Source organism: Macadamia integrifolia, chromosome 2 (assembly GCF_013358625.1).
Source record: "Macadamia integrifolia cultivar HAES 741 chromosome 2, SCU_Mint_v3, whole genome shotgun sequence".
Taxonomy (NCBI): Eukaryota; Viridiplantae; Streptophyta; class Magnoliopsida; order Proteales; family Proteaceae; genus Macadamia; species Macadamia integrifolia.
The window spans coordinates 3,090,480-3,108,384 of NC_056558.1; the positions used below are offsets into that span (position 1 = coordinate 3,090,480).

General features: G+C 39.1%; 3 protein-coding genes across 4 annotated transcripts in view; 2 read left to right on the forward strand and 1 right to left on the reverse strand.

The window, feature by feature from the left end:
- LOC122066867 (bZIP transcription factor 12-like) overlaps positions 1-1,194 on the forward strand; it is a 17,720-nt gene extending 16,526 nt beyond the window's left edge. The window contains exon 4 of the mRNA XM_042630694.1: positions 642-1,194. Within this exon, the coding sequence (XP_042486628.1) occupies positions 642-713 (72 nt within the window). The 3' untranslated portion in view covers positions 714-1,194. The remainder of the gene's footprint in view (positions 1-641) is intronic.
- A 4,511-nt stretch (positions 1,195-5,705) lies between these two features.
- Positions 5,706-7,355, forward strand: LOC122066857. The gene is made up of 4 exons (XM_042630687.1): positions 5,706-5,987; positions 6,111-6,226; positions 6,348-6,758; positions 6,945-7,355. Exons 1-4 carry the CDS (start codon positions 5,870-5,872, stop codon positions 7,008-7,010), a joined length of 711 nt encoding a protein of 236 aa, XP_042486621.1. The 5' UTR covers positions 5,706-5,869; the 3' UTR covers positions 7,011-7,355.
- Positions 7,356-8,858: 1,503 nt separating this feature from the next.
- Positions 8,859-17,282, reverse strand: LOC122071447. Of its 2 annotated transcripts, none has more exons than XM_042635806.1 (3): positions 16,693-17,282; positions 12,480-13,824; positions 8,859-10,448 (listed from the first exon to the last, which is right to left on the reverse strand). In XM_042635806.1, exons 1-3 carry the CDS (start codon positions 17,108-17,110, stop codon positions 9,299-9,301), a joined length of 2,913 nt encoding a protein of 970 aa, XP_042491740.1. In that variant the 5' UTR covers positions 17,111-17,282; the 3' UTR covers positions 8,859-9,298. The 2 variants fall into 2 exon arrangements, with proteins under 2 accessions (XP_042491740.1, XP_042491748.1); XM_042635814.1 differs by having other exon boundaries at positions 12,480-13,923; positions 16,693-16,829.
- Between the last annotated feature and the right edge of the window lie 623 nt (positions 17,283-17,905).

A 17,905-nucleotide genomic window follows, 5' to 3' on the forward strand; every position in this document is an offset into this window, starting at 1 on the left:
TTGGGGAATAAAGGAATCCTTCTGTTAGGGTTAATGGGTTCATATGGCTAAACATTGTGATCTAGTTTGGATACAGGCAGTCTTGTTCACTGAAGGACTTGATCTTGGAGTTATGGTCCTCACCCCCTCTCTCAGGTAGTTGCTGCCCGTCCTTTGTGTGTTTGTGTGTGTGTTCCTCTGTGCATGCAGCTGTGTGTGCACTAAAAAGTGGAGTTTATAAGTGCTGGAGTTTACTTTCCACCCCAACAGCATATAATTGACAGTAAAAACCTGGATCAACATACAACTAGCAGAGTTTTCTTCTCCCACTCAGAGTACTTTTCAGTGCCATAGGATTGCCTGTAGACTCTGCTCTCTGCTATAGTTATTTATTTTGCCTGCTGAATCAATTGATAGTTGTTTGTTTCTGTCAAGGTCTCAAGGATCAGGATTGGGATTAGATAAGGATCGATGGTCCCCGATCCAGATGGTACTGACTGGTACTGGCCGATTCCCGTGGAAATCAGTCGGTTATCGGCTTATCTGGATTGGGATCCAGTCTCTAATCTCGGTTAAATCCTTGTTTTCTGTTCAAGCTAAACTATAGTATTATTCTGTGGTTAGCTTATTGCAGTACTAATACCCAATTGATTTATATGCAGCTCATGGAAAATGTGATCCCAGTACTGGAGAAGCGTAGACCACGTGCTCTTCGGAGAGCTCGTTCTGTGTAATGGTAGGAGTGGCATTCCAAGGATTAAGGTACATGGAGCCTTCTGATACGAATAACTCTCCAAAGGTATAGGAAGTTAACACCTAGAACAGAGCAACTTTGTTCTTTCTTGGAAATTATCTTACATGTCAGGTATTCCTCCAGTGTGTATAAAGGGAAAAACTTTTGAGGGTGTTCAACATGATATTTGGAAGGCAATTTCAATGAAGCTGGAATGAGGTGTTGTTTCATTCCCATTGTGCATTGTTCCAAAAGCAGCGAATGTATAAGGGGTGTCATGTGTTGTCGAGGTTAAGGGGAAAAAAAAATGAAGGTAAATAGGGAACTGTTTCAGTCAGAGAGTTTCCTCATTTTCTACTGTGAGGGGGAGCAGTGAAGCATGGAATGGAATATTTTTTGTGCTTTTCTACATGTTATAGTTATATATGATATGATAAACAGAATTAAGTATACAAGAATGCACATGTTGTCTCATTTCGGCATCTGCACGCGTCTCCCCCGTGGTTCTGTTTCCGGATATTCTTGATGAGAAGCTGTTGCACTTTTAATATTTTCTTTGCAGGAAATAAACTAGAACTGAGAGTTGATAAGCATAAAATGTTCAAATCCCCATATGGAAAGGAAAGCCAATCCAACGGTATTTTCTGGAGAAGACAGATTTGTAGCCTACATGATAACTGGGGAGTGAGGACCATGATAGGATTAATCTGGATTTGTCCTAGATTTCTGCTCTTCTGTGCTCTATGTAATTATCGAATCAGTAAGAAAGGTAGATGCTGGAGTCACAGAGATATTTAGTGGGGAGGAAATTGTTTGATTTCTACTGTTCTTATCACAGCAACGTTGGAATCCCTGAGGAGCAAATAATTCCCTGCTGGTAATTTCTTGAGGTTCAATTCCTTGGGGTTTGAAAGAAATAATACCAAGGGGCAATTCTACGTATCAACAAGGTTTACAGAGTGCTGTGGTATAGTAATGATTTATATCCGTTTTTCTAGAATCTAATCCATTTCAACTAAACCAAATTTTTTACCAATAATAATGAGGATGAACATTTTTGGGATTGACCTTTTTGCTAAAGCAGTGTAAGTACAATTCAAGTGTTGTCACTTATTAAATTATATTGGTGCTCAATTTTTTTGTGGATGTTTACTTGGTTAGATCTTCAGGGTCTCCTGTTTATTTGTTAAATTTCGATCCAGATGGGGTTTGTTGAGCGGCAAAACAAAGCTAGGGACTCCCAGGAGATGCATGGACTGGGAGAAGGTACATGGATGTATGGAAATAAATGAAAAGAGATTTGATTGTATTTGATCTTGAAATTTGACACATAGCCAATAGTAATCTAATTTTGTTTATCCAAATGTCAGAATTGTCCAAATGATTTTACCCCTTGGCTCAAACCAGCAGACTGTTTGAGTGGGCCGAGAAAATAATAACAATAATTTTGAATTATTGGCATGCTTTAGACAATGGTCCCATTCAAGTTAATAAAAAAAGGTTTGTAATCCTAGTGGGGTTATTGAAGCAGGGGATGGTAAAATGGGCCAGGTGTTTCGAAAGGTAAAACAGTCATGATCCAACCTGATCTGATACAGCTGATTCGTATCCGTATCAGTATCGTTATTGGCCGAGACCTATATGAGTATGGTTACCGATACCTATGGCCTTGTCTGTAGTTATCTTTTTTTTTTTTTTTTTTTTTTGGCGAAAGGTCAGTATTGTATACAGTTCGTAAGCAGAAGAATGCTAGCTTTTGCTTTTAAAGTGTATTTTCAGCTTTTTAGGGATGTGATACGAAAGGGATAATGGAGTGATAAAGATTCAAGATGAACAACATTTCTTTATTCCTCCAAAGCTTAAACAGTGTAATTTAAAATGAAAACCAGCCATGAGCCCATGACCATAAGAAAGCGTATTCTCTCTCTTCCACTTTTCCCAAGTAAGATTATTTTAAACAACCATTAATAGATGAAATAATCATTTTAGAATAATGTTTGCCAAACCTTTAATTTTCATGATAGTCTGATAATAATTCCTCTTTTAGTGTGTAACGATGTAAGGCTGCAAGGACACGAACCCTTCACCAAGGTTAAAAGTATTGGTCTCGATCAGTGATCTATTATAAATTTTTTAGGCTTGTATAGTGTCTGAAGTAGTGATCGTAATAGTAACAATACTCTTTGATATCTTGATATTTTTTATGCGAAAAGGTTGGGCATGCCGCAGTGTCTCTCTCTCTCTTTTTTTTTTTTTTTTGAAATGAGCCTCATATCCTTTTTTATTGATATTTCATCATGTGATTCTATTGGTGCTATCCGCTAGCATACTTCATATTGGCAGCATACCTATCCCTCTCACATTTTTTATATTCATCAATCTTCATCCTAGTTTTCTGAAAATGCAAATCAAGAGGAGGAGCGCCATTTTGTTGATTTAACTCATTTTTAAGTTAAAACAAGTAAAGGAAATTTGTTTTCTACTCAAAAGATCCTTCATGAAGTGGACCTATCGTTGAAAAATTCAATCGTTTGGAGATCAAATTGAAGAAAACCTTATTCTACCTGTTAAAAGCCCAAAAAGACTCTAGTTTTCCATTAGATCCCTTCTCTGTTTACTTTTGCTTTTGATTAGTGAATCATGCAATCATCAGTAAGGATTGTCACTATTTTGGAATCTATGTTATTATTATTATTTTTTTTTTTACGAGTATTTGAAGTATTAGAAGGAAAAAATTTGAAATTTTGAATTATTTAAAATTTTCCAAAAAAATGAAAAAAAAATAGTGAAATAAAGATGATTGATGAAGTGATACACACCAATTTTTGGCAACTCTCAAAATACCTCTGCTAATCTTCTTGAGACATAGGAGGGGGGCCAATGAAAGAATTGAATGGATAAGATGTAAAGATCGAGATTCAACAATTAATAAGTTGGGGTGTGAAGGGGCATGGAAGATCTTATCCCACCCAATTGGCTTAGAGAATCTTTTATTATACAGAAACAATGGAATTATTGAACCTCATAATATCATATGTTGTACAGGTGCGCTTGGTCCAACGGTCAGATACAAATATTGCAACTTAATCGTTAAATGGTTGAAACAACCTCTTGACCTTCTTAGGGTAAGGCTACACAATTCTCACCCCTGGACCTCGCATACGTGGGAGCCTCGTGCACCAAGTACACCCTTTATAATATTATATGTTTGTGTTTTTATTTAAAAACATAATATAATCCAATATTACTGCATGTAATTTTTTTTTTTATCATATATGTTCTTTATTATTAACTATTATTATACTTGGGGGGAAAAAAATCCTTGCGTTTTTTACATCAACCTCCCCTGTCGTTTGCCGAAATTACATCCCCCCTAAAAATAAAAAAATTACATTTAAACCCACAAAATTGGTACCGTTAGCATCTTATTTGGGTTAAGCCGTTAGTTTCATTGAAACAATTTGAAAAACCCAAAAAGCCCTCATGTAACTTTATCCCAACAAACCAATCTTCCCTTTTCTATGTTACTTGATTCTTCTGTTTGAAGCCGTGAACAACAAACACCTCTCCGACGAAGGTTCTCCTCTCCGATGGTGCTAGGTTTGATTTCTTCCTCCCTCTCTTCTCTCTCTTCTTCTCTCTTCTTCTCTCTTCTCCCTCAACGAGAGAGACCAGCCGTTGAAGAGATGATCGCCTTTGAAACCCTCTTCACCATCCTCTTCTCTCTTCTTCCTCCTCTGCAAATCGAGTGATGAAAGCATTATAACAAATGCCAAAGCAGTAACACTATCAAGGGCAGGGAGGATTTGGCATAACCAATACCTATTGATGTGAAGACATCATCCCCAAGCGGATGGAGAGGGTTCTCTTTTTCCTCCTCCTCGTAAGTTCAATAAGACTAATTTCCAGAACGGATGGAGATAAAAATCTAACAAAATCCACAAACTTGACCACAAATTTAGGACTTTAAATAATAATAACAAATCGTCCAATGGTGTGGGGAAAAATATCACAGGCTTTAACAAATGGGGTCATGAAATGTAGCAAAAAAAAAAAAAAAAAAAACAAGAAAAATAAAAGGATGAGGAACAAGAAATTTACCATTTCTCTTGGTCCCATGAAAAATGAACTGTTGGAAGGAGAGGAAGAAATAGCCTGAATCTGAGCTGATGAACAGAGATGAAGAGACGAGAAAGAAGAGAAAGGAGGAAGAAATCAAACGTAGCACCACTTGGTCTCTCTCGCTAAACAGGGACGAAGAATGAAAGGGAGCAGAATGGCGGTTTTGTCCCAAAATCCGTAACGATTGAGATCCACATCTTCTGTTCATCGGTCGACATTGGATCGGATAATTCCACATGTCAACAATCGAAGACCTCTCCGTCGGTCTATGTCGGATCTCGTTGAGGGACTACCACCCACCTTCATCAAAGACATCGCCTAAAAAACCTACCGGAATAACAGCTCCTGTCCAACGTAGGGCGTCCTCCAACGTCATTCTCCTTGGGCTTGTAAGGGTTGGTGAGGGTTTTGGGTATATAAGAGAAGAGAGTGTCTTTAAAAGGGTTAGGGACAATTTTGTCAATTAAAATTCAAAACAAACACTTCTCCAATGATATCAACTTTGTGAATTTAAATATAATTTTTTTATTTTCAAAGGGAATTATGTAATTTCAACAAAAGACAGGAGATGATGTAAATCCGGCAAAAAAACTATATTTTACATTTTCTGCATTCTCCTCGCGTCTCTTAAAATCAACTCACGGAGAGTATGTGTTGGATGCCAATGCTTCTTGAAACAATTAAGCCTGCTATTCAAAGTCCCAAAGCCAAAATCCAAGGCCTCTCTCTCTCTCTCTCTCTCTCTCTCTCTCGTGTGTATCGTATCCTCTATTGGACCCTTCCCTAAATAGCCGATCGTACTCGTACCCGACACTTCTGACACTCTTCTCTCTCTCTCTCTCTCTCAAAATTTGAATACACTTTTATCCTAGGACCATAAGTCCATGACCCATTACCCACGGATACAGGTTAAGATGGTCCAAGCAACAGAAACATCCTAACTCAAAACCCTCTTCCTTTTCCCCTTCCCCTTCCCCTTCCCCTTCCCCTTCCCCTCCCAAATAGAAACTACCCAAGAAGTTGGACACCTTTACCATGCTCATCATCCTCCTTTCTCTGCTCAGTTTACTCCAACCATCACACCCCAAAACTATTGTGGTGGATGAAGCTGCAGAATGGACAAAGCCAAGTGTTCATATAAACGACTCTATGAGTATGTAAAAAAAAAAAAAAAAAAAAAAGTGAAACTGCACTTTTTTCCTTCTTTTTTGTTTAATTTCTCAGCAATTTAAACTGACATTTCCCCTCTCTGTTCTTCCCTTTTTTGTTCCATCAGTTTTCAAGTACAAAAATGGCTACAATCTCTACATTTTTCATGACAGAAGAGCTTTCAGTCTCTGCAACTTCACACAAGCTACACTTATCAGCAAACCCAACTCCACCTCCTTCACGGTATAAAGTTTCAAAATTTCCATCTTTGTTTCGTCCAAAATGAGCTGAGAAATGATTTATTTTCTTGTAAGAGTTCATAAATATAAATGCATTTTCTTTTGTTTGTTATAATGGTGGTTAGTGGAACCCAACTCGCTCTGGTTTCTTCTTCTTCTCTTACAACTTCAACAATAGTTCTCTCAAGGCCTGTAAAGAAGGTGAGAAGGTAGCCATTAAGGTTACTCCACCCCCAGCTCTGTCTCCGTCTCCGGAACTTTCACCACAAGAGGCACCGTCGCCGATCTCCGGTGGGTTTGTACCCTCCACTCCAGCATTCCGGTGGCCGTTCCGTAATCGCCAACATAAACATCAAGCGACTTCACCGACTCAGGCACCGAGTCCAAGCCCTACTCCCAAGATTCCGTCCATGGTTCCGGACACTGGTGGTGGCATTCCTTTCATTAACAGTAATCCGGCTGTGCCTCTTCCTACTGGTCAAGCTGACTCTGCTACAATACGACCATTGCCCACTTCTGGTCATGGAGAAGGAAAGGTCCAGTCAATCTCTCTCTCTCTCTCTCTCTCTTTTTCAATGTTCTGTTGCCTTTCTCTGTTTTCGTGACCAAAAGATAAATGTGCTTTCTCTGTCTTGGGTCTCTCCCTCAATTGCAGAAAAAATAAGAATATGAGAGAGAGGGATGATGATGGGTTTTTTATTTGATTGGTTGCGGATGTGCAGGTTCATGTGGTGGAGTTCCTTGCAGTTCAAGTTCCTCTCTGTTTCTTTGTTTGTTTTATGCTGTAATTCTGTAAAAGAGTTTGGAGAATTGGGTTTTGTTAATTCATTCGAAGAGAGAGACTCAGAGAAAAGACATGGTTCTGTATTAAAAAAAATCCCAGAAACAGAGAGAGATGGGTCTGTTTGAAACAGCTTTGTTCTGGTTCTTCCCAATTGTAATTAATTATGTGAACCTTTAGTAGAGGAAAGCTATGAATGAGCAATGAACTAGAGTTTTTGCTTTGGTTGGGAATTGGGTTTAGGGAAAGAAAAGCTAATATGTGTGACCCAGTCTTCCTACCTTGTAATCATTGAAAGCATATTTCTTTCATCTTTCTTTGCTGCTAATACCATTTTGTATTCGCTTTCTTACTTCTCTTTTTGAAAATGTTTAGACTCAGCTTTACTGTTATTAATAGTAGAATAGTATTATGATTTCTGAGTTTAATCGTAGAATAGCTCCTAAATCATTGGAAGTTTATATATATATATATATATATATATATATATGGGAGAGAGAGAGGTATACCGCCGATATCAAGTATGCTAACGGATAGCACCAATAGGAACACATGATGGAGTATCATTCAGGAAGGATATGAAGGTCATTTCAGAAAAAGGGAAGAGAGAGATAGACACAATGGGTGCTAGCATGCTTGATATCGGCGGCATACTCAACCTTTTCCCTATATATATATATATACTGCATAGTTGCAGAGTTGGGGAATCATAAGTTCATAACAAGGGTGGCGGCAAAGAAAAAAGTGAATCATAATGATTCTTGGAATAAGGGTGTCAATCTGGGATAGGATTCTTCTCATAGGCCAAGGACCAGAGAGTGATCCTAAGTTCCTAACACTGGGTGATCTAGGGACACTTGACCAGGTCCATTAATTAGTTTCATTTTCATTTTTGGAATTGGTTTCCGTTCATGAAAGAATAATTATTATATCGATTTGGTTCTTTTCATCATGATGTATTCTGTCTGATTAGGTACTATACGGTTTTGGGTTCTTATTTGATTTCTTACGGCTTTTTTGTATGTTTTGATTTATTTGGTTTGGTTTTGATTATATTCGGTTTGAGTTTGCATGTCCTCGGTTTTAGTTTTATTTGATTCGGTTAATTTCAAACCGATGTTTTGACTTTAAAGTTGTACCGAACTGAATTTCATTATCCAAAATCAAAATCGAAACAAATTTTTTTCTAATTCGGTTTGGTTTTAAGGTTTCGATTCTCATTTTTGGTTTCGACTTTAAGTTGACACCCTCTTAAATGTTAAAAATAGAAAGAACAATCTAGTGCATGAGGCTCCTGTTATTGCAGGGTCTAGGGGGGACAAGCGTACGCAACCTTATTCCCCGCTTCATAGAAGAGAGTGTTTCCAAGTTTTCAACCCTTCAGGAACTTGCGGGAAATTATTATTACTTTGTTCAATTTGATTGGATCAGGGTTGTTTTCCATCCTATACAATAAGAAGTGAGAGTTTATGAAAATATATGATTCCAAACACAAGATCAAATCACTTGTGGTGAGAGAACTCCTTTCCATGGTGCACCAAAATTGTCCATGAATAGGCAGTGAGTGGCAATGAGTATCCAAAAATCGTCCATGAATAGGCGATGAGTGGCAATGAGAATCCAACGGCTGAAGTGCATGCCAAAACTCTCCCACCTATTGAATCCTCACCGCCACTCATTGCTCATCACAGAAGAATTTGATCCTTCCGTGGGTGAAGGAAAACTTCCACCCAAAAAATTTGTGAAGTTTTAATCCACAAAAGATGCAATTAAAATAGGACCATGTTTTTTCACAAGCCAGGGTGCGCCCTTCACTGATGGCCATCATTGCGCGCTTGGATGTTTGCAAGGACAATTAAAGGGCATTAAGAGAACCGTTCCATTCCTGTGAGGCCAGGGAACCCACCACCCTCTTTACAGTTCCATTCGAATTTTCCAGCTGCAACTTGCAAGGGGAAAGAAGGCAAAAACAAATACAATTTCTGTACAATGGAAATCTCAAAACTTTGAATTTGTAAATTCCTCCTATGATCTACTTGTGGACTTGTCTCTTGGGGAAACTTAAACCAATAGTAAACAATTTATGTCCACAGGCCACATTCATTTGTGATAAGATTGTTGAATTCCCAAGATTGGAGACTCCCATTGGTCTTCCTCTGATCAGACTGCTTTAATTTTGAATTCTCAAGTCAAGGAAACAGTAACTAGCCATTAATTTTTCTTCCAGATCTTTGGAGTCTCATCCCAGAATTCTGGTCTCAGCCGACTTCTTTAAACCACCCAATATGTTATCAATTAGTTTCTCCTTGCATCACCAACTGCTTCTGAAACAAAAGAATATTTCTTTATAGGCCTTATTTTGTGCCGACTATTTGCCACAGGAGCATTATTCTTCATCTCAACCCCAGATGAATTTGAAGGCTTTGAATCAATTCTGGAACAATCCACAATCTCTTCAACCTTCGGTGACCAATCATTATGACCACTATCTTCCTTACTGCTGTACCACGAATCAAGAATCTGCAGTAGGGAACTCTCTTCCTCGCATTTCCTGGACTTCCTTAGCCTCTCTGACTGATCTAATGTGACATTCTCAACTTCCCAGTCTGAAAGTTCATCATCTGATAAACAATCATCAAGAAGATCCAGTTTTTCCTTCATTTGTTTCTTCGAATCCCCATTGAATGTTGATGCATTGTCATTTCTGTAAGAACTTGTCTCAGATATTGGACCAAGTTCCTCCCACACAGATTCACGATCATTGTCCTTCCTTGCTGAATCAGATGGTTCATCCTCTGAGTTACTTGACTTTACAATTCGATCATTCTCCATGCTTAAAGCAAATGTGGTGGTGTCTGGGCCAGGATATCTTGAGGCTTTTTTGGCAGGTAGGATATAAGTTGACTCTATCTTCGCCTCTGGCATCACCTGTAACAAGGCCCCCAGTTTTGAGTAACCAAGCATTTGATAATCAAGAACGTAACCATACCTCTCTGCAAACAACTTTCCGAATGATCCCATATTGAATCCCTCTGGGTATTCCTCCAAAATCTCAGCCAGAAGCTTCTGGCAATCAGCTAGTATCTCATGTCTGGCCTTCCCAGTACCAGAAGGCTTCTTGTTGCTTTTAGTTGAACATGCTGCAGGCTGAAACTGGTTCTGATCTTTTTTTTCCATCCCATGTTCTGGAAGTCCTTGCAATTTTGACTGAGACTGAGACTGAGACAGCTTATCCAAAAAAGAACTCAACCTATTTGAACCAGGAAGATGAGAGGGTACTGTACTAGCACGACGAATGGCTTTAAATGGATAAGTTTGTGAGGGGCATTCCTCCACCCATTTCTTCTGAGAAATTAACAAGTCAACCAACTGAAGGAGATCATTTTCACTCAGATTATTAAGAACCACCGGCCCTTCCTTTTGCAGCATTTTTGCCATCTGTTCTCTGGTAGAAACAAAAGCAACATAAGAACATAGAATTCTGAAAGAATTCATTAAGGCTACGTTTAGGTTCAAAAGAGTGTGAGGGGAAAAAACAATTTTCCATGCATTTGGTTGCCCAGAATTTACAACATTGGGGATCATGCTTTTCCCACACTATCGCTTACCCAAAAAAGGCCTATTCACAAAATTATACTTTTTCTCAAAGGATGTTGTGAGCCTGAGAATGGGAGGTCCAAACAGTCACATTTGCTCTCTAATTCGAGATAGTTTTCCAACGAAGACCTATTTGCAAATATTAATGCTAGAATTAAGACTTCGTTTCTGTTTTGCAGACTCCACAATTAGAGAAGGCATCATATATATTAAGAAAAAAGTTCAAGCACAAATGGGAGACCACAGTAAAGCTATGGTTAACAAGGTCCTCAAATACCATTCAGACAACCTCTATGCAGAGAAAGAAAAAAAGTTTTTTCAGTTGGGACACGTTGACAAAGGGAACGGAGTCATCGTTTAGGGTTGAAAAAAGAAGAGAATGGGGAAATCGGTTCTTTGACTTTCTTACATTCTCCCATGACCAACCAAACAGTGGTTAGAAAGTGATATTCTCTTCGCTTCACTTCCCTTCCCTTCCCTCCCCTCCCCCCCCCCCCCCCCATACTCTCAAGAGACAACTAAAAGACTAATGTGTAAAAAATGAATGCAAATTCATGATGGGGAGAAGCTCAACAAGTGCAAACACACTCAGCAGGTGATACAGAGAGTTGGAAGAAGACTAGAAATGATAGAGAGGGAAGCGATATGTGTGCAACACAAGTACCCAACTCATGACAAAATGCAAACTGCGTGATGCAGAATTAAAGACTTGGCAGCACAGGAAGTCCAAGAAGAACCAGGCCTGACGTGGCCAGTTCTATTTCAAAGGGCTGGATCCACTTTTTTTTTAACAAAATTTTTTTCCTTTATGTGTGTAAATTTAAGTCCCCGTTGAACCGGTGGTCCAATGGTCCAGTTAACGTTGTTATTTTATTTCTTTTCTTCTAAAGTTAGTTGGGTCAACATTCTTTAATTTCTTTCGGACTTTAAGAAGGAACAGGACAGCTGTAAGGGGAGAGGGGAACACCTAGGGAGTTTCCTAGCTTGCTTTGAACTCTAGTTTGTTGGCTTTTATAAATAGAGGAAGGGCTCTCTAGCCTGCGATTTTCTTTTATAAAGACTGTTATGTTGCTGCCAACTTGTTCAGTAGCCTTATCTCATGGTGACTCTAGGTTTCGATTGGTGGTGAATCTAATAAATACCTTGCCGTGAGAAGCCCAGGTACCACTCTTCTATTCTTTTGATTTCTTCTTGAAGGGTATCAATTCTGATCTGTTATAAGTTATAACTGCAATCAAATTTCAAGTTTGGCTCCTGCTCACACTAGGACTGCTGTAATCAATGCTTCAACAGGTCTGATTCATATTCTGTTTTCAGAAAATTCTTACTGACAGTATTCTAAACACTATCTTAATACCCAGTTCTGGTTTTGCTGCATAAATACTATAATCCTACTCCAAGTGAGATTCGATACTTCCGATTTTGAAGGCTATTCAAGAACTGAGATCTACTGATCCATTTAATCTGTACTCAATAGCTTAGGTCAATCTACTGTTAGGTATGTTATATCTGAGATCTGATCATTCATCCGATTCACTGTTTGACTGAAATGTTGGAAATTCAAAAATCATTGCATGCACACATGAAGTATAATCGTTCTCATGAGCAGAATTACTGTCTAAAATAAACTAATCTACAGATTTGTCCCTCTTTATAAAGAAACCATTCTCTCATCAATGATGAAAGTCTCAGATGCTACAAAAGTATGGCAAATACAGGGTCAATAAAAAAAATGTGTACTAGAATAAATGAGAAAGTGATGAAAAACTGAAATTCTCATGGCCAGACCACCATGGAGCTCAAAAAAAGAGAAAAATGTAAATGCATAAAAGTTGGCTGAAAATTTATCGCTGGTGCTAAAGGCACAAAAACTACCTACCTGGTCTTCGATTGAAAAATGAGGGATGAACCTTTAGAAGTTTTTATAAATAAATCTATCTCAGCCCAGAAAAAGTCCTGGGAGAATAATTCTTTCCTTTTCTTCAGTTCTTTGCAAAATTTCTCCGTGTCATTATTGTCAGGATTTCCACTAGTTCTCCAAAATCTGCACCAAGTCACAATTTTGTTGAATAGCCCTATGCTTTGGCCAGATTTCTCATCACTTTCTCCAGAATCCTTGCCTAAATTCTCATCCTGAGCTGATTGAGTAGCAATTGATGATGATGGTGAACAAGAACTGGCTGAAGTCGGACAGGTAACTGATTCCAAAAAATTTTCCTCAATATTTGTCCTCTTAGAGCCATCAGATGTAGAACCTGGAATGCTATCTCCTTTCTCATTACTACCCTCTTTTTTATGACCAAACAATGTCCTACAGATTCTGTGGAAAATTCCTAGTTCAGAAGTTAAATCCTGTTTCTCCACACTAGCATGATGACTAATGTTCATGGGCTCATTATTCTCTTTCTGACCAACTGGAGGAGGCTCTTCAAATTTTAGTGGAGCTGCTTGTGGTATAGACGATGATTTCCCATCCACATCTGGAGTCTTAGCACTATCCCCACCATTTCGTTCCACAATTACAACTTGGTCCCTATCTCCATCATTAGTTTCCGGCCCTATAGATATGTTGGATTTGGACTCAACTGGCTCAGCACTGTTTGGCTGGATACCATAAACTAGTAACTGGCCATCACCCGCAGGTCGAAGCTTCAAAACAGTAGACAAAGATAGAAGCAAGCGAGAGAACTTTTTGTGTCCAAAGAAATCTTTATCCATAGCCACATTACTTTTTACCAGCTCTGCATGAAGAGTTGTAATAGGGATTCCTTTTGGGTAGGAGTTCAAAATTTGACGAATTCGATTCAGAAAGGCCCTGGGAACTGGGCGAATCATGGAATCTACTCCAGCTTCTGGTGACTCTTCAGGCCACAAACATGCAGGCTGTTCTATATCTGAGAAGGGGTCCTCCAGTGGTCCCTTATAGTAGCCATACCAAGAACCATAGGGAGCATCTGGAGGTTGGTTAAAATGCTTACCAGTACGGCCCTCTCCTCTAACAAGAGCATTCCATTGCCACACAATACTGGCAGCATTACAAAGAACTCCTGGTGCTGAGTCTGTACTTGCAAGCAATATATTGTAGTTATTCATTCTCAGCCGGTGCAAAACATTTGCAAAATCCCGGTCCCCCGAAATTAAAAAGAGGTGTGCAGGTGGAGGATTTTGAGACACCCAATACACAAGGTCAATCAGCAGAGTCCTATCAGCACTGCTCTTCCCACCTACAATGGCGAAGTCATTTGCATATTAAAAAGGATATGGACCCTTAAATGGCTAAGAAAACTGGATAAAGAAAACAAGGGTACTGCCATTTTCCATACCTGTCAAACCAAAAAAGGATGAGTTAGGCCCATGGCAATTATAAATAGTATGAGAGAAAGGGCTAGTTAGTATCATAATTCATAATAACCCAATTCATGATGCAGAATAAGAAGAACCACCAAAGAATATTATACCCTTTTTATAAACAGAAAGATTGGCCATTAGTACCATTCACAAGTCATCAGATCTTGCACTTCAATTTAGAAATCGTGGCTCAAGTTTTGTTAAAATGCACATATTTAACACTTTATTTTATTTATTTATTTTTTTTTGGGGGGGGGGGTGTGTTGGATAAGTAGTGATATTTATTGAAAAATGAAACGATAGAAATACATAGTTGTACATAGGGTTACATAGAAATACATCGAGGTACAAGTACAACAACAAAGCAACACCTTCCCCAAAGGCTCAACCACCATACACCCAACCCAAGACAACTATGGATTCTCTTTCAAATCTCACAAAGGAAGACTCCACAAACAAATTTGGGGTCTGATCACCACTTGCTTAGCCAAGTCATGCACCAGCTCATGTGCACTTTTTGGTTGCCATTGGAACTTAATGTCAGCTTGGGCTCTAAGCTGTCAAATTCTACAGGGACCACGTTTGAGCAATACAGGATTCTATTAAACTAAACAAAAGCCAGAGAAAAAATGTAAATCAGATGCCACCCTCCCCTTGTAGCACTCTACAAGACCCAACAAGTTGATCAATGTGATTATCAAAATACCTGCTACTACACTCTTTTCATATAATCCACCTAATCGCAACCCAAAGCAGAGTCCACTCAACCATGGATACAAGAGGCAGTATATCCAAGCTTCATGCCCAAGAGGGTGATGAACAGATGAAGAAATAGGAGGAATTCAGTCTTATGATTATTTGAACAAAACATTTGGAATATATAGTCTTATGATTCTTCAAACAAAAAACATTTGGGATACATACTGATATCTCTTAGTCATCCTATCAGGGGCGAAGTCTAGAAATTATTTTTGGGGGTGAGGGGGAACTTCATATACTATAGGTCAAGCTAAAGGAAACAATCCTGGCTTCACCCCAACTATTGATTGTAACAAAATATTTTTCATTTACTAAGATATGCATGCAGTGATCTACATTAGTGTGTTCCTGCTTGATCCCCCACACCAAAGTTTTAGTACCCAAAAAAATAAGGGCATTGAGTAATGCCCGATACCAACAGAGACTTTCTTATTAAAGACTGTAATTAATATACATTCTTCTTCTACAAATATTAATTTTCTAGATAGTGACATACAATACAATGATCTTGTATAAAAAATTAAAAGGTAGAGTTATAAAGATCAATAGGCTTTGTATAACAAAACCTAACTCCACCCAAAGTATTGAGGTCTTGAAGCTACCTATAAATTCTGTTATATGTCTAATCTTATATTCACTTAATTATAGTTTGGGGAAAAAAGCCTAAACGCAGCAAGACCCCTGCGCCCAGACTCAAATGGGGCAAAATGACCTCCCCGCTCCTCTTGAAAGGATGAAATTCCACCCTGTTGATGCTTCCGCGTGTGCTCCCATTGGCCCCCGCGTGCCTTTTAGGGAACCCTCTCCCAGTTAGTTTACATATTAAGACAGTTTTCTTACATGTAGACTATAGAGATTAAACTATACAAAGCATCTTAGGCACCCGTATTGGCAAATGACAACTTAATTCCTAAGACAATTAACAATACAAGGCAAAAAAAGGTAGTAACATATGGATGGCTATACAATTGAGTTTGACTTTGAGATTTCACACATGGCCAACCCACATCCCTCTGCCTATCCAATGGTTGAAATGGCTAGAATGGCCCTATCTAGGAAAAAAATTCAGCACATGACCAAATTGATGGTTGAGATGGACCAGAAAATTTCACACATAGTCAATTTCAATGGATATCCTATCTATTCAATAGTCATATTGACAAATCCAGTCTTTCACATACCAAAATTAGGGCCATAAACTGCCTGTATGAAAAATAATTTTTTCTAGACTGGTAATGTAAAACCTTTTCCATTTAGGCCTTTATATGTACTTAATAATATTGATCATGATATACAATACATATAAGGTAAAATTCAATGACCATGTGTAATAGAATAATTAGGATGGGGAGAGAAACTTTGGAAAAATGGAGAGGGACAACTCAAGGATACTGAGTCTGCCTCCTCCATGCCCCCATAATATGTAAGACTGAAGATTTTCCAAAGGGAGGGGTTTGGGAGTGCTTCCTATGAGGTTTGGACGGACTTCTAATATTTTGTTGAAGTATACAGCATTTTCTTAAACAAGCTCAATGTGGAAAAAGCATAATAGAAACTAAACTTTCCCAGCTGAATCAGGATAATCACAAACACAAATGTACAAAGCTGAGGCATACTCCAATACATTTCTCGTGCCATTTTGGCACTTGAGTTCCCCCAAGCAAACTTTGACTCCAAATTAGGAGATACAGGGGGGTTGATTATGAGAAGGTTAAAATTATAGAGACCGAAGTTTGAGTTCCACTATCAAATGCTCCAACTGCACCAAATGAGCCAAGCTAGTATCATCAGGAAAAAGACCCTCTTTGCCACCAGAAAACCTTTGAAAAATTCTCCGCTAATTTAGGTTATTTCTTAAAAGTAGCTCCACCGCCTTTAACAAAATAAGTAAAAACATAGTAATCCCCAATTCTACCCGCCATTGATTTCTTTCTTTTCAGGAAAAATTTATGACAACATTGGCTATTGAAGAAATTCAAACTAACCGTTAGGAATGTGATTAAGGCAGACCCCAGTGGAAGAGAGAGCCTCTTGATTCGATCTTGAGAGCTGCAGCACATCCCCGAAGGCCGTGATTGTGACGGGTCCCTTTATCCCATTGGCTCTAAGGGCAGAAGTAATTCTCTGGGTCACTCTGAAAACGTTTGTCCCAGCAGGTACGGAACAATTCTCAAAGTCCCACCAGACCGAAACCTTCACGTTCCTGCTCTCTTCGTCGTGGTGTCTCCATGAAGAAGAAGAAGAAGAAGAAGAATGGTGGGAGATTCCAGCCCTCCTCTTCTGAGATTCTCCAGTGCTGCTTGAATAGAAAAACAAACAGTGATAAGAGAGGAAATACGGAGACGGGTTAATAGAAGAAGATGCCGTGCAACGGAAGATGGTTCGGAAAGTGGGGGTCTTCATCACAGGTTATCGCAGTCCTGAATTAACGGTGGAGTCTCAGACTCCTATCGTGGTGGAAGCAGTGGAGCACGCCAGCTCCGGGCATAACTGAGGAAAAAGACGATGAGTAAGAACAAAAATATGAAAGGAGGGCCTTAACCCTCCTGCACGCTGCACGCTGCACGCTGCACGCTGCACGCAGGGTTTAGTAATCGGAAACGAATTGGTATCGGGTGCTTCAATCCACCGATTCTTTCTTTACATGGTTGCGTGGGCCAATAAGGGGGTGCAAATAGGGGTGTTACAACAACCCTGTCAACCTGAACCAGCCCTAGTCCACCCTGAGCCTGAACAGAGCTTGGGCTGAAATAGGGTGGGTTAGGGTTGAGATTTTTAGGCCCGAGGCAGGTTGGGTCCGGCCTACGTTGAGATTCAACCCAATCATGTTTATTAAGTATATAATCATATAAATATGCTAATTATTATTAATGGGTACTTATAGAAAATGGTCTTCTGTTTTTCACGATCTACACATATACAAAAACTTTAATCTTTGGGCTCCGCAATGCATTAGGATCAAACAATCAAGTAATAGATAGTATTGAGTTCAATTGGATTGAGTTAAACCTAACCCAATCAAGGTTCATCAAGGCTGGGTTCGGCTGGGTTTGGGTTGAATTAAGAGACCTTACCATTGACACCCCCTAAGTGCAAATGTCATCAATAGGGTGGGGGTATCATTTCGCTCTCTCTGTGTCTGGGTGCAGAGGGGCCGCACGACCAGGGCCGTTCTTTTGCCCTATTGATAAAAATCAT